General features: G+C 38.4%; 1 protein-coding gene across 1 annotated transcript in view; it reads right to left on the minus strand.

The window, feature by feature from the left end:
• The window catches only part of Nav3 (neuron navigator 3), a 281,130-nt gene that overhangs the window by 12,687 nt on the left and 251,141 nt on the right, over positions 1-17,302 (minus strand). Inside the window, exons 27-33 of the mRNA XM_051206388.1 lie at positions 16,958-17,130; positions 15,284-15,437; positions 13,471-13,645; positions 9,237-9,334; positions 6,948-7,043; positions 5,978-6,146; positions 4,585-4,820 (exon numbers count right to left, since the gene is read on the minus strand). Of these exons, the coding sequence (XP_051062345.1) occupies positions 4,585-4,820; positions 5,978-6,146; positions 6,948-7,043; positions 9,237-9,334; positions 13,471-13,645; positions 15,284-15,437; positions 16,958-17,130 (1,101 nt within the window). The remainder of the gene's footprint in view (positions 1-4,584; positions 4,821-5,977; positions 6,147-6,947; positions 7,044-9,236; positions 9,335-13,470; positions 13,646-15,283; positions 15,438-16,957; positions 17,131-17,302) is intronic.

Raw genomic sequence — 17,302 nt, forward strand, 5'->3', positions numbered from 1 at the left:
AGAGTGAGGGGGCTTTTTGGGGAACACTGCAGGGTTCTGAGGAGGCGGAAAGGTGGTTACAGTGGAGGTTGAGGAGGAGGATGGGCCTCTGATATGGGTCCCATCTGCCATTTCTAATTATAATTTTAACAGATGAACTAGGACACACCTGCAGGCTGAAAGAAAACTTTGAAATGGGGGAGGATGATGTTCAATTCAAGTCTGCCATCCAGGCTAGCACACATGGAAGCCAATAGAATCATTCAAAGGGAGCAGAGGGAGCAGGAGAGAGAAGGGCAAACCATTAGAAATATTTTCATTTGTGAAGGCAGAAGCAAACAGAAAAAAAAAGAAAAAACAAAAACAAAACAAAACAAAACAAAAAAACAAAACAAACAAACAAACAAAAACAAACAAACAAAAAAAATGCCTAGAAAGATCTTACCATGGAAATATGTAGTAAAGGAAAAATTAGAATTGTGACAGCAAGAATTTTTAGAAAGGACATTCTTTTAATATCAACATACTATACTATATACAAGGAATCAAGAGACTTCAGATGTGCAGAACAATTAAAGGGCATGTAGTAGGTTCTTGGGAACATGATAAAAGTCATGGGCCACTCATTTTTTACAAACCATGGAAAGCACTTGGTGATTCTCAGGCCAGCTTATGGAACGGAACATTTGGGTGGAGGGGATGATGGACTTGCATTAAGCGCTTGCCATCCTTACCAAGTCAGGCAAGAGAGAGCAGAGCCAGCTGCCAGATGGGCATGGCAGTGAGATGCATTTACATCTAGACTTTGAGACCACGAACAGCACCACTGTTCTATGGAGATCACATCCCTGTGCCTTCGTATTCCAAGTATAGACATGTTACAGACGAATCAGGCCAATTTTCTGATCCTTTCCTACCTAAAATTCCAAGTGCCTTCAGCTGGCCACATTCTCTACTAATCCGTTTCCATCCTTCTGGATCTGTTATATCAAATGTCACAAAGTGTAATTGTTTGTGTGCTCTGCTCTCAACCACAATACTCCAGCTGGCAGCTTAAGGAAAGGCTTGGAGAGTGGGAAGAAGCGGGACAGAATGTGAAATGAAGAGCTACAAAAAAAAAGAAAAAAAAAAAAAAACAAAAACAAACAAAGCACGAGGGGGCACGTTTCTTTTTCTCTTTGACGGTTTATTGTTTGATTTTTTTTTTTCTTTTTCTCTTTTTGAATGTCCTGTCTCCTCAGTGCTATCTAATGGCACAGCATAAAACAAAGCAGCGATTACGTGGCTCTATTTTTTTTCTGCAGCAAAAGACTTATTATTTCATGCCTCATTAACATTTTATTTTAGAAAATCTATATTCCTCATTGCTACCCCAGCACAATCTTAACTTGTCATTCCCTCTTCATTTATACCATCCTTCTACTCACAGCCGCTCCCCTCCAAAATAAAAAAACAAACTATGGGTTCTCTGTCAACTTGAAAATAATAAGCCATATTTTCTGGCACTAAATTCTGCATCCAGCCCTACCCATGGCTCATTCATACTCAAGGAGAAAAATCAACATCTTTCATTTACATTTCATATTTTCTTCATTACTATTATATTACTTGCCTAAGATTTCTTCCTGTTTCATTTAAATACACCTAAGAATCCTGTCAGGGCCCATAAAAGTGACTCTGTTCCATCCTGACTTAAGATCAGAGAGTTCAAGCCCACTGTTGCTCCTCTAAGGTTAAATCTACAGTATGTTTGGCCTAAGGTGTGGCTATTGTGTATCTTGCCTTAACAACAGGGTATCTGGCCTAAAACATAGCTAAAAGATGTCTTATCTTCACAACAGGATATTTGGTTTAGGGTGTGGCTACCAGATGTTTTAGATATTGAGAAGGCAAATTTATGCTTGCTAGTTCTTTGTATCTTGTTTAGGAAGTCTTTTGTGGCCTCACCGCCTTTTGATTGTGAGTAATGAACTCGGGGCTGATCCCGATAACACTGGGTGCCCTCCTGACTCCATCTCTCGTCTCTTGTATATTTCTTTCCTCCATCCACAGCCCCCCTCTCGGATACGGACCAGATAAGTTGGCTGTACCTGATAGATGCCCCTGCAAAGTGGGCTATGACAGAATCCCACCCCTAACCACTTAGCAGTAACAAAATCTGAAATGAGAAGTCTCTTGGCTGATCTGAAAAACAAAAGCTAAACTATTAAAGTATACAATTAAAAACAATGTAATGACCATTATTAAGAACTTCTAGTACTAAAATTTAAAAAAGAATTAGTGAAACAAAAAAGAATATTTATAAATAAGTGGACTTTCACAAAGAGACTATTTTGTTGGAGGAATTGACGTCACAATGTCAAACTGTATCTCATTGACTTTTACAGTCAATATAAATTGATATATTTAATTCCAGCCATCTATAAAATGATCCTCCACTTTATCAAGATGCCTTGGTCTCCTCTTCTAAAATCCATTTTACTTATTTTCTAACCACCACTTTTTTCTTTTGTTTTATTTTTTCAAAACTTGTGTAGAGTTGTGGCATGTCAGCCCTGCAGACAAGCCAAAGAGAACACAGGGTTTGCCCAAGAGAATTCTTTTATCTTCTGGCTGGAAAGAAAAGTACAGTTGGCTAAAAGGCTTCCATGTGGAGACCCAAAGAAACGGGAACACGGGAGACCTTAAACTTGCAGGCGGGGACAAACAAGCAACTGACTGTCTCTCCTTCTAAGTCAGCTTAAAGGGGAGCCAAGTTTGTCACCTTTGGTTTTCTATCATTCCTCAGTTCCGGTGACAAAGAATGGCACAACCATAATTTGAAAAGTACCGAATTCCAAAGAAACACTCATTATTTACAGGCTGCATATATTCGAGTTTAAGATACCCCATTGCATTTTACGGATATCACTGTGCGAAAAGGAGTTTGAAGTAAGTTATGTGTGTGTTGGGGGTTAAGTGTATACTTGTGCAACAAATCTCCACCGGTGTGCTTGTTACCTTTGATAGTTTGTCTCTGTATTTTCCTATATAGTCATCAACTGCAAAAACAGAACAAACTAAATGCACAGTCATTTTCTTTGAGTTCAGTTCATACCATAACCTTCCATGTTCCCTCATTCTGCATTTGAGGGAAAAAAAAAAAAAAAAGGTACCAAGGAATTCAGTAATGGTCCCCAATGCTCCCACTACTTAATGAACCCCCTGAGACAGGTCTGCTTATGTAGTTACACATATGGTTTATTTGGAGAATCCAGTAGGTCTCAGGGGTGGAGGGGGTAACATATACCTGTTACAAATTTTCAAATTTCAAATGTATTTTCTATGTTTCTTCAAATGCTTGGGTGTTAGATGACTACTTGCTAGTTGGCAGGCTTTGAGGAGCTTCCTGTATTCAAGGGCTGCTAATATCATAGAAGGATGAACCTGCTAATGAGCTGATACTGGATGGGCTATTCAAAGGGAAGGGCTGATGAAGGGCTATAGTTCCCTGGGGCATCTCTTTAAAGGGTAGACAGTCCCCTCACTTTCTCTCTAATTTGTGGCTGCCATGAGATGATCCTCTCTGCCTCACCAAGTTCTCCTGTGTCCATGATGTTATGAATTGCCAGGCTAAACAATGGGGTTATCTGACCATGAGCTAAACTCTCAGAAACTGCTCCCCAAGTTTATCTCAGGTATTTTAGCATGGTGACAAGAAACCAATCAACACACTGAAAGGCTTGGTGAGTTTACACCATCCAACTAGTCCATTTAGAAAACTGTGGTATGCCTCTCTCTCACTGGGACTCCTCCACTTTCCCAAGAGAACCTCAGGTAGCAGATGTTGAGTTTTTAATAAACAACTGGTAAGATTAGTATAGTGTTAGGAACATGCCCACCATCATCTACTTCCTGTTTTAGTACTCTATTTTCCTAAGCACAAAGGTGCTAGTGAGCTTTGAGAACCTCCCATGCCAACGTAAGAACTGAGACTGATAATAACTGATAATAACTGAGGCTTGTTACTGTGCATATTGGGATTGTGGCCTAGTACAACACTCCTCACTTTCCCAAAGTTGTCATGAAGAACTGATCTAGAGATGACATGATAGAAACAAATTTCTGCTTTATCAGGATTTCTGAGAGTATTACAGTTATCTGAAAATCAACCCCTAAGCCTGCAATGTCCCACTTAATTTCTGTTGATTTATTGATGCTTAGACATAATACTGTCTTTTTATACAGCCTAGCTCAGCCTGTGGAGTCAGCCATTTAATCATAGCACCATAATTAATCATAGCACCATAAATGGCTACCTTTCTCATCTAACACTTTGTAAATGCATATCTAAGGGACATCAGTAACAGGGGTACTGACATTTCATTCCATATAATCCCAGTGACTTTCCAAGTACATGGGAAATGATTGCTATTAAAAACATTTTTATGGACATTAATGAAAGCAATGCTTGTTCATCCACTAGATTATAACTTTAGTGAATGACATAGTAGGATTTTTTTTTTTTAACGTGGTGACATGTAAGTTGCACATAATTTTAAACCTTGGTTGACGAAGACACTTCTGGATAATTACTAGTTATTTTCTTAGTTCTCTGTGACTTACCTTGCTTGACTTGTGGTCCACATTAAAGGTAGCAATTGCATCCTCTGTTTTTTTCCTCCCAGACTTGGCTATTACATATTCAGCAAGTTTGTTTGCTAAATAGGTCTTTCCAGTACCACTTGGTCCTGAGAGTATAATTCTATGGTGCTCCATCAGCAAATTAAAGTACCTTTGGGTAATTGATTTAGGGATCAGTGTATCAAAAACAAAACTGTCCAGACTATTTTCTTCTACTCCTGAAGGAGAAAAATCAAAGGGAATAATAAGCATTATTGATGTGTTTGTTTTTTGGGGGTAGAATTAGAAATACATTCTGAAGTCAAAATAAAGCTTTGTTGTCATAAAAATGTAGGTCTTGCACAATAATCTTCTAGCTGTTTCTAGCTTGCAAGCATTGGCTGTCATTTGAACACTACTAAGAAGGAACAGTGAACATCTAAGCTGCCTCTACCACCAGTTGTACGTTTTCCTTTATTGCTTAAAGAAAGAAAAATATAAATTTAAATTTACTAAAATAAATAAATGTGCTAATTTCTCTTAGAGATGCATGTATGGTGGGAGAGAAGAAAATGAGACGTGTAAGATGTAGCGAAGCAAGACAGAAAATGGCTTCATGAGGAGTCATCCAGGTGTAGTAAAAGACAACATGAGTTCAAGGCCAGCCAAGATTACACAGTGAGCCCCTGTCTCAAGGACATAGCTAAAAGGACACTACTTGGTATTTTTCTCTGCGCCATCCTTCTGTCACCCATAAAGCACCCCAGCTGTATAGCCATGTAAGCTTTTGAAAAAAAAAATGCAAATTACAGTGTTTGGGAAAGGATTAAGAAGAGTGCAACATTATTTCCTTTTACTAACCCAATTACTTTAATCATAAAACCAAATATTGACGAACCCCGCTATTAACGCTCAGCTTATGTAGCTACCTCCTCATTCTCGAACACACTTAAACAAAGGACTAGAGAGGCAAGCCTGTGACTGATGTCATATTAGCCATAACCAGTCATGACATCCAGAGCCCAGGAAGCAGCATGCCTCATCCCTGGTTCTTGACTTTCATTGTTTACCCCCTGTGGATGTTTATTGAATACACATACTTTTGGCTCCAAAATATGGTGGTGAATATATTAGCCCAGGAAACACAACAACTTTCACGGAAAGCTTGTCTTACAAAGAGGAGACAGAAAATAAAATGTAGAAGCCAAAGTTCCCCCTAGATGCATTTCTTCTACAAGTCTTGGTGACTCTTCAGAACAAGCCAATGTCCATTTCATACCAAAATTATCCCAGAGGCTAATACAATTTATGAATGTATGCAAACTTTAACAAACTGCAAGCACAAAGGAGAAAAAAAAAGAAGGGGTCTGGGTAAAAGTTGGTCTTTTCTGTTTACCTTTCAGGCTCACAGTGATGACATTATTGTCTCCAACCAGGTACCCACAAGGCAGAAGTTCAGGCACATCTAGGTTATGAGATCTAATTAAGTCTCCTATACAGTAGCTGGCGATACAGTCAGAGCTCAGTCCAAGACTAGAGGATGTGTCAATTCGGGACACATACTCCTAAAATGGTCCACACACAGAAAAGAAAAGTAAGTCAACACAGAGCTTCAATTCAAACTGTGACAAGTATGAATTCATGAGGATATAAAGCTGCTTGTCAAGAATTTTGATTCATAATTTTTGTCTATGGCCAGACCACCCTGAACACACCCAAGTTCCTCTGATCTCAGAAGCTAAAGGGGGTTGGGCCTGATTAGCACTTAAATAGGAGACCACTGGGATATCCAATGCTGTAGGCTTTTTGGGCAAGGAGATGGCACAATGGTTAAGAATAGTTGCTGCAGCCAAGCGAGTATTGGTGGTACATGCCTTTACTCCCAGCACTCAGGAGGCAGAGGCAGGCGGGTCTCTGTGAGTTTGAGGCCAGCCTGGTCTACAGAGCCAGTTCCAGGACATTCTCCAAAGCAATACAGAGAAACTCTGTCTTGAAAAACCAAAAAAGAGCAGTTGCTGCTTTTCCTGAAGACCTGGGTTCAATTCCTAGTACCCAGATGGCAGCTTACACTTACCTGCATTCTGGGACCAAAGGATCTGATGTCATTCTTTTGGCTAAAGACATAGGGCATGCATATGGTACACAGACTTAAATGTAGACCACTCAGACACATAAAACAAATACATCTTTAAAAATTAAAAGAAAATTTGGACTGACTGTATAAGAACTATCAAACAGTACAAGGAGAGAAAACTTTCCCTATGAAGAGGGGTTGGGGATCAGATATATCTAAGATACGAAGTTAAGTAAAACATCAAAAAGGTGAAAATATGAAGATTGATGTCAGGCTACCTTCAAAAGCTTACCTTAAAGAGACGCCTAATGACACCATCTAAGACATCCCATTTAGTTTTTCCACTGACACCAATGGATCCTATCAAATATGCCTGAGACTTCTGGTCCTTAGTGAGAACAAAAAGAAGAGAATAAAATAATTGTTTTATTAATTTATCACTATACTTACCATTAAAATGTACTAATGTAGTTGCTGCTTAAGACAGCATGTGGTAGTTTATATAAAATAAAACATACCCCAGGGAATTAGTTAACAAAGCCAATAAAGTAATAGGAGAGACAGAGAGAGAGAGAAAAAGAGAGAGAGAGAGAACTTGAATGGTACAGTAGGCAGAGGGAAGGTGGTACACAAGCTCTTAGAAGGAAGACAACATGATGGTATCACAGAGAATCGCTTTCCATACTGATATATTTGACACATTCCTCCTATTAGAGGCCACATGGAAGGAAGAGAGAATGGATTTTATGAAACAAACACAGAACTCCATCTGACTATTTTATGGTTTTTATCTTTGATAAAATAGTTTTCCTTTAAATTTAATACCCAATGATTCATTAACAACAAAGTTATCCATACTACCATGCCCTTCACCTATTTGAAAACAGATGTGGCTTAGAAGTTATCCGAAAGTCTCTAAGAACCTGCAAGAGAGACTTACAAGACTTATTATGGAATATATTTTAATAGTAGAAATGGTAGTCTCATATCTACAGTATTTATAGGATGGATCATTTATTTTTTTCCAGGAATATGAGAAATATAAATATTCTGTCAGTTGTAGTTAAGTTTGAATATTTTTTTTTTTGGTTAGGTGGAAATAATTATAGGGAATAATAACTGTTATGCCAGTAAGTAGAATTAGTTAACAATTGCAATCCTAGTTTCCATAGCCTAGTGTTCATTGAAGTATAGAAGTTCTAAAAAATAAGCTGAGGCTTTAGAACACATGGATTCTACAACCTGTTCAGAATACATCTACCTATTAGGAAATAAGTAATTGAACAGAGGTCAGTTACTTAACTGACTCCAAGCCTCGGGTTATTTATCTGTAATACTTAACACTGTCAGCATAAATGATAATCACCATTATTACTGACATATCATCTTTGGAAAAAGTTCACAAATGCTTAGCTAAGTGGTTCTGTTATTTCCTTCACTGTTGGTAGGGGTGAAATATTTATGTTCCCCAAATTCATGTGCTGAAGACCCGATCTCCAGTGGAATAATGACTGAGCATGAGGTCCCTGGGAGGCCTGACAGTGAGGACATCAGGATGAGAGTAACATCATTGCCACAGCCTCTCTCTTCCTTTCAGAGACACCAAGGAAAGGCACTATGAGAACCCATCAAGAATTCAACTATCTGCAACCCAGAGTGCCCACACCATCTCCCTTACTGGCAAGAAGTTTGGACTTGTCTGCCTCTGGAACTGGTAGAAAATAATTGTTTTAAAAAGCCATCTCTACCACATCATTTTACTGTAGCAGTCCTTACATACCTTACATACCTAGATGACTCTCACGGATTGTACTGGAAGAAGATATTGAAACACATTGGTATTTAGAGATGTTCTGGGTGGGAAAATTGTTTCTTTTCTAGTATGTTTATAGTGGAGCAAATACGGTGCTTATACATGCAACAGGACAACTGCTTTTAAATTACATGGAGTTTAGGATTCCCTCAGATCATGAGACATAAATGGTTACATGGGTAGAGGAGGCAGAAGTCTGCAGCTCAGATGGAAAGAATAGGATGATGGATTACTCCCAACACTTTCACAAACAATGCTTCCCTTTTAAGACTCAAGTGCTCTATTTTTAAACTTTGAACTATTTTGCTATTTTTAATTAAAAAGTACAAATATGCAATCTGGGCTACTCAGTCACAACCCCATTAAAAATCCCTTTGTGTTTTAGGACACAGAGTCAAGTAGCTTTAATTTGAAGGTAGTTACTTGAATACAAAAGTTATATAGTTGCCTGATCAGGTAGGACAATGCTTAAGATGGACATGGAAAAGTGGCTTTAATGGAGTGTGAGCTATTGGCTTCAGTAAACCGACTGGCTCTCTCTGATTCTACAGTATTCAGTGTCCTACAGTCTCCTGTTTGTACAGTGACCACATCAACAGCTTTAGTGACCTGCACACGGTGATGTCCTGTCTCTAGCCTTACATCTATAGAACATTCTCATCTGGTACCAATGCAAAGAAGCAGGGTAACTACAAGAACAAACGACACATCTAAGTGGACAAGTGTTCTAATTCTTGACTTACAGAGAACATACAATTAAGAAAATACCTTTGCTCGACCATAGCCCTTGCTTATGGAGACTATAATTTTCACACTGCGGCCATCCTTATGTCCAGCTGCGTCACCAGTGTCATCTAGCAAAATATCTAGAGAACCCAAAAAAAGAAACATAATCACTACAGAGCAACATTAACTCAGGGTTGCTTCCTGTCCATCTTTTCTCACTCCTACATTGTAAATATTGCCCAAGGAACCTACTTTCCATGGTTCCTAACTGGTTAGAATGAGTTACGTGGCAGGACTAAGATTGCAATTTCAGCATTTATTTCTCCTTGCAAAGATTTTTATTTAAGTGTTGGGCCATTGTCTTTGATTGAGGAATACATTTTATTGTATTGCAGATAGATCTAGATAATAATTGAGTAATTCTAACTGTAACAAACTCAAAAGCAATCCTGTTTTCATTATATGAATGCAAATGTTTGTAGATGTGAGTGGCTGTCAAGGGAAACATTTCCCAAGCACTTGGTACATGATACAGTTGTGATAGTACTTCCTTCATATCTGCTACTATTAGGTATTATTATTAAGCATGGCACTGTACACACCTATAGAAGAAAGTTACTCATTACTCTCCTTTACCCTTTACATTAATAATTTCAAAACTAAAATTCTGTTTTTAGCAATATTCTAATAGTACTGAAGCATGCTAAATTTTACTGGCATTTATAATACCAGCTTTAAAAATGAGTTATAGCACATAAATGTCCAATTTGAAGAATTGGTATGAAAAACATCCACATATATTTTTCCTTCATCAATGATGGTATTATTGTGTCATGCCCAATACAAAGACAGTGTTCTGTGAATAAAGATAATTTAGTTATATGCTAAAGACTTCATGTGTCTGACACACCTGCACTGATAATTTCTTACAGACAAACACTGTGACTATTAGCATCACCAAAACAATTTATTAAGATGACTACTGGAAATGGAATATTTCTATTTTTGTTTGAGACAGGGTCTTGCTCTCTTGCAGGCTAGCCTGGAACTCATAGAATTACAGATGTGAGCTACTACACCTTCCTGGAATGGCTTGTATTACATCAATAATAATTAAATATCTAATTTTGTAAAGGAAGAGGCAAAAATCACTTAACGAGTATATAATTAATGAAGAACATTTATAGTTATGGTGTATGGAAATTTCATTCACAGTTTTCTTATTATTATAATTATTAATATTATTGCAAGTAGGTTGAATGCAGGGCTTTGTAAAATATCTTTTGTTATTTTATTTTTGAGACAGGATTTCTCTGTGTAGCCCTGGCTGTCCTGGAATTTGCTGTGTAGACCAGGCTGGCCTCAAAGTCGCAGTGAGCCTCCTGCCTCTGTCTCCTAAGTGCTGGGATCAAAGGCATATGCTACCCCATGTTCAGAAGCTTTCTGTGTTCTTAGATGCACTTTCCCATGGAGCTTAATACCAGTCTTCCACATCACTGTAAAGTTCTAAGTCATCAAAGACGATCTTTACTAGAATTTATTTTTCCTAGAAGATATTATCTTAGTCTTTTTCCTTTTTTACCTATTATCTTCAGAAATAAAAGCTTGTAGTATTTTATTTATAGCTATTCTTCAGCAAGAAGAAATAACTAAAGTTCAAATAGTCTATGATGTGTTTCAGAATAACTAGAACAGAATGAAGTTCCCAAAGTATAAAGTGACTGACATTCAAAGAGATGGAGATTTTTTTTTACCCTGAACTGGTGATTACAGAATGTACATATATAATTTACCCTATCAAGACATATAAACATTACCCTAATAAGTTTGTTTCTTAAAAATTATTCCAATTATTTTGTTCCAAATTTTGGGAGTTTAGGACAGTATGCCATTGACTTTTCATATTTAAACTTCTTATAAATTCATGGCCAAACTTCCTCTTCAGCTACTCATGAATATTCATAATGGTTAGTTGCTCACAAATATTCACAAGCATCCAGTAAATACTTAGCAAGCATTAAAAAGAGAGAGAGAGAAAGTAATCTGGGTATTGAGGTGCATATCAAAGTAGAAAAACAATAAACTTCTTGTTTCTCTGGATGCATATTCTCAACATAGTGATTTCAGAATATGCTGGAATTAAAAGGGCAGTGAAATAGACAGGAATTGACAGGAGAAGGTCCTAGGTAAACAGGCATTTCTATAGGAGGTGGGGTTTGGAAGAAGACCAGAAGGCTGAGGAGTCCTACACAAGCAAAAAGCCAGGAAAACTGGGTCAGTAAAAACAAAAAACAAAAACAAAGCAACATAAAATACCCCCCCAAATAAACAAAAACAAAAGTGCAAAACATTGTTTTAAGAGCTGGGTATGAGCTTGGCGTAGTGGCACATGCAATGCTAGCACTTGTGAAAGGAGACAGGGGAATTAGGAGAACAAGGCCAGCCTTAACTCCACAATGTGTTCAGGTTACATGTTTTGGCTACTGGGATACTTACATAAAAGCCCGAGTCTAAAATCACACTCATCAAAAACAAACAAACAAACAAAAAACCTGGGCATTCTGGGAACATGCTCATGACCGAGGACAGAAGGGGAGGGCACGGGGCCCTCTGCAATAATGTCGAGTGGGTACCTGTCCTTCAAAAGAGACATACTTTGCTTGACAACCAAACATGTCTGTCTTTCACTTCACGTTACATTCATTCATAAAACAAAGCTCAAAATACAAAAATCTCCTGACAACTTGGAGGAAACACACACTGTTGAACAAATGAATGATGTCCCTGGCCTTTACATAGATAGATAATTAAGGAAAAATTAAGTCAAAACTCCAGGCAGCAGTTCATCCTACTTATTCTCCTTGCTGACTATATGAACCTGATAGATAACCACGGTCATTTTCCTAAGACTTGGTTTATGCCTACATAAAATGGGGTGAGGACTACCTATCTTGAGGGACTATTGAGAGGATGAAAGATAACATTTAAAAAATGACCCATTTTATATGGCCCATAAGTTTTGTTGTTTACAATATTACAGCTTTCTCTTTGTGCCCAATAGTCCAATTCTTTTCTTGGTAGTAGAATCATTATGGTATATCTCACTCTGGTGAGACTTCCAGATCACTTGAGGTAACAACTCCCCAGAGAATATAAGCTCTAGTCATGAATTCTCCGCAACTGTTTAGAGGAACAACAAGTTACAGTCCCAAATGGTTATAAACATTGTTTGTCTGGAGTATTCAAAGTATTAGTTGTTTTTTTTTGGGGGGCGTATATAAGGAGAGGCAGTATTTTTATACCACATTTTAAAAAAATATATCATGAAAGGCCATCAAAAGGGAATTTAAAAATTCTGACTTTTATTTGAAGATGTTCTTCAATAAAAATGTAACCCATTTCAGCATTTAATGTCATTTCCAATCCCTATGCATCTAGGAGAATTTGGTTCTGAATCCTGACTACAGTGCTGTCTAGTTACCCATGAACATGTATAGCATTGGTTTCCAGTGTCATCTGCTGGTTGTGCTATGAAATTACCACAAATACCCGTGTAAACAGTTCCTAAAGGAAAGTTCTATGCCTGTGATTGAATGTCACAGGAAGAGTTATACCTTATAATTGGATTAGGCATCAGATGTGAAGATGAAATTATGTCATATGACTCTATTTGAAATCGAATCAGAGCTGTACCCTTGTTCTATCATTATTATGCTGAATACAATAAGAGAATCCAGCATGTTCTCTTCCTTTGTCGAAAATTTAATAGAGCTACAGAATGGGTGATAGAGAAGCATTATGATCTAAAGCCAGCATCGTGAGGGATAGTACAGTCATTTAGATGTTGGCCCTGTGCAATGAAAACTCTATTAACTGGCCTGGAGTTATTATTTTTACATTCATGAGGACCAATCACCATGGAGAATATTTACTTCTATTCATCTTATTCATAAACCTAGAAGAAACATTTCACTGTTATTTTTTTAAATACAGTAAACTGTATCTCTAAGATTCTGTATTGGAGAATGTTTTACTAAATTTACAAAATAAACTCCCAGGACTTGAGAGGAAGAGGACTTGGAGTGCTGTACGTTGAAGGCCAGATGGTCTATATAAACTCGTTCCAGGCCAGACCCAGTCTTCCTAAAACTAATTAAACAAACAAACAAACAAATCTACTATTTCAGAGGCTTTTGAAGATCAGGGAAGGTTTCCCTTACCTCGGGCTGTCTCTAAGCCCCAAAGAGGATCTGAGCATACACAGGCACTGACTCACCTGAGGTAACCGACTCTGTGATGTTCAGGTTGTTGAGCGAAAGCCCTAAGGACTGGCGAGAGGAAGAGGAAGACGCTGTGCTTGAGGACTCTGATGGAGGCCGAGCAGGTTTAACTGTGTTACCGGTCTCCGCCTTCAACCGGTCATTTTCAGCTTTCAATATTTCAATTTCATTCTGTTGTGAAGATGTAAAAGGGGGGGGGGAGAGTTTGAGAAAATGGCACACAATTTGTATCAGACTTCATCTGTATGCTGGTTTAAACACCACGGTTAGACGTCAAACATAAATTATGAAAACAGGATTTTATTTCAAAGAAGAAAAGAGAACCCTTTCTCCATTACACACTTGAGTTGCTACATTCTCCAATTCATACATAATTACTAAGGTCATTATTTGGGTACTGAGGAGTAAACAAGGGACTCACATACAAGAGGCAAATGTTCAATACTAAGCTATATGTTTCATCCTATTGCTAAAACACACTTTAAAAGTAAGTTTTAAAATTAAGCATACAGCCCAATATTTGAGTGACTGCCTTTTATAAGGCCCTAAATCCAGTTCTTGGTATGGCAAAAAAAAAAAAAAAAAAAAAAAAAAAAAAAAGGCTGAAGCATCCTGTATATACCATTAACCCAAGTTCTTAGTGGGGCAAACTGAGGATAGAAACAGGGAGATCACTGATGCTTGCCGATTTCTAGGCTAGCCATAAGTTGAGAGACTGATTCTGCCTCAGTGGAGTATGCAAAGATTGATAGAGGGGACCAGAGAGGTAAACACTTGACCTTCCCACAGACCTATCTGCATATACAGATAAACACACATGTACTCATACATTCACAAAGACAAACACAAATAAATTAAATCTTAAAAGAATGTAACTGGATGCTTCCTAGTATTTTCCTTAAGTTTTAGAAACAATTCAGTTATGTATATATGTGTTTGTACATGTGCAGGTTTATGCTTGTGAGTGCAATGCATCCACAATCCCACAGAGGATGTCAGATTCCCTGGAAGTGGCCTTTCGGGAGTTTGTGAGCGAGAACACTTGGGTGCTGGTTGCTGAACTGAGGTCCTCTGGAAGAACCAGGCAAAGCAAAGGTGATTCAAGCTCCTTCTGCATCTCAGCTAACAAATGGGAGAGGTTTTGTTTTGCCGAACAGGGCACCACACTCATACAAACTACAGAAACCTGTCTGTTCGTCTCAACAGCAGTAGATAAACTGCTTAGCCTTTGCTTTTCTTATTTGCAGAGTCTGAAGAAGCAAGTCATCATTGTTTTACAAGGGTGAAACGGAAGGAGCCAGGGCACAGACCCTTTCTGAACTCAGACTAAAGATACATCCAAAAGTGCAGAGGCTTTGCTATTGAAGACAGCATTCAAAATCACCTAAAGCTGGTGATGAATGTCCCTGGTATTCCTCATTATTTTTGCTTTTCAATAGAAAATGGGTAGAAGTCAGATTTCAAAAGAACATCTTGTAAGAGCCAACACAAAGGTAACTCATAGCAAAGTAAAGAAGAAAAATCATAGTAGTTTCTTAAAACTCAGCTCCCTGCCTGAATCCTCCATTCACTTGTACGTGTGTCTTGAATTGCCCTATTTGCCAGTTTGCCCTCCCGCTGCCAGCCAGGATTTGAGCAAATCCCCCATTTGTTATTAACAACTGAGTTTCGAAGACTGAAAAAAAAAAAAAAATAGACCGTGTTTCCATGGCAGCTTTAAAAGTAGAATTTGTTATCTAACGGCTATGAGAAGAGAAAAGGCTGGCTGTCTATCTTTCCATTTTATTCCTTGAAGGAGGATGCACAGACCTGCATCCGGTTCATGGCTTCCCGGATCTGATCAAGGTGATGGGCTGAGCTGAGGGCCTCCAGCCTTATATCCGTTAATTTTAATTCCTTTTCTCTGAGCTCGCTCTTCAGCTGCAGAATGATCTCTGCCTCAGCCTCCGTGCATTCACAGATCCTAAAGGAAAACGAAACACAGGACAGGTCGTCAGGGGAAGCGGGAGGACTGGCCAAAGGAATGAGTCTTCTATAGGCTGAACTTCAGTAATATCCAGGAGGTGTAGCAATTCTTTGCTGCGCAAAACCTACAGCAAAGGAGAGTTTTTACCAGCACTCATTCGCGGGTTCCAAACTGAAAACAGCTATTCTTTTTGTTCTGTTTTCTGAAGTTTAAAGACAGTCTGGTATTATGGGATAAAAAGCGATCCTCAGAACTCCCTGAAGGCAGACGCAGAAAGGGGAAGCCATTGTGACATTTCATCCGGTATTTGTCAGGGGGCTTAGCCCTCCGTTTGTAACATGAAATTCTCCCTTTTAAAAGCCAAATCATTATATTCTCAAAATGTTGATTTCTCTTTTTATAAAACCATGCAAACAATATAACCTTATTTGCCTCCACGCTGTCATTCAGCATCCATGAAAATCCAATATAAATATTGTAGAAAGTAAATTACAGAGATTAGTTTTGGACATTTAAATAATGGATGAGTGTTACATAAACTTCCTGTTGGACTCTGAAGACTTAGGAGATCAGAGCTAATGAGGCTAAGCCACCAATTTCAACCCACTCCAGCAAGCTAGCTGGAAACTATCTGAAGGTCATATCCAATATATCCATATTGTTTTGTTGGGGTTTTATGGATAGCTTTGTTAGAGACAACCTGTCAAGAGATTCCTTGTATTAACTAATAACTTCCCCATTTCAAATCTGAAGGCTTCGATAGTTGATCACAAAAATTTTCCTTCTATCAGTGATGAAATTAGGTAGTCAAAGCATAGTGGTACTATTTTCTTTCCAGTTCTACAACAGTTACTGTCACTGAGCATACAAGAAAATTCACACTAAATACTTTATAAGACACATGGAATTATCTCATCAATTACATTTTACATGCTGTTTTTTTTTTTCTTCTTCTTCTACTATCAAAATTTGCCTACTATAGAAATGTCATGTTACCTAATGCAACCGAAGTTAAATGGAGTTTGGGTTGGTTTGGGAAACTAATGTTTAGTTGAAAGACAAGGGACTACGTGAGGCTGTAACACATGCAGATGATTTTAGAAAAGGAGAAAAAAAAATCCATGGCTACGTTAGAACCTGTGCCTTTACAGTTCATGCAACACGCTCTTTTACCGGGATCTATGCTTGTAGATCACAGGGCCATTTTTTCGTTTCTTGGGTGGCCAGACAAGGGGTGACCTGCACATATGCACAGTTAGACAGACAATGGATAAATGCAAGTAGAGAGAAAAAAAGAGAGAATGATTTAGAAGAGTGTAGCATGAGATTGAGAAACACCAAATACTAATAGAAAATATAAGAGAAACAGATACTGTCCTTCATTTCCCAGCAAGAATTGAAATGATTGACAGAAACAGATGCTGTGTTTGTGAGAGTGCATTTATGACATAGTCTCGGGCCTGGGCTGAAGTCAGCTTTGAAAAGGAGGTCAAACTGCTACAAAGGGAGTGACTTACGCTGAAGCTGACTGGGAGGGCTTCATGGATGTGGAACCACAGTCACCAGCATTGTGGGGTAGCTTGGGCGATGCTGGCAGAGAGGAATCTGTCAGCTCTTCAATGTCCGAATGTGAGGAAGGTGGCTTGGTGGACTTTTTCTTCCCAAAGGCTTGTTTGAAAGAGCTTCTCAGCTGCAAGAAGACAGATGTTACACGTTTGTCCATCCATCTGACCTCGGAGGGATTGGCTGTGGGGCGTTAGTTTGCAGGTGCCATCCTAGCCACTGCCTGGGGTCAGTATATGTAAGCAGAATATTAACAATGGCAGCACAGTACCCTAAGACATCAGTACTGTGCTCGGTGT

The sequence above is a fragment of the Phodopus roborovskii genome, unplaced genomic scaffold (genome assembly GCF_943737965.1).
Source record: "Phodopus roborovskii unplaced genomic scaffold, PHOROB, whole genome shotgun sequence".
Classification (NCBI taxonomy): Eukaryota; Metazoa; Chordata; class Mammalia; order Rodentia; family Cricetidae; genus Phodopus; species Phodopus roborovskii.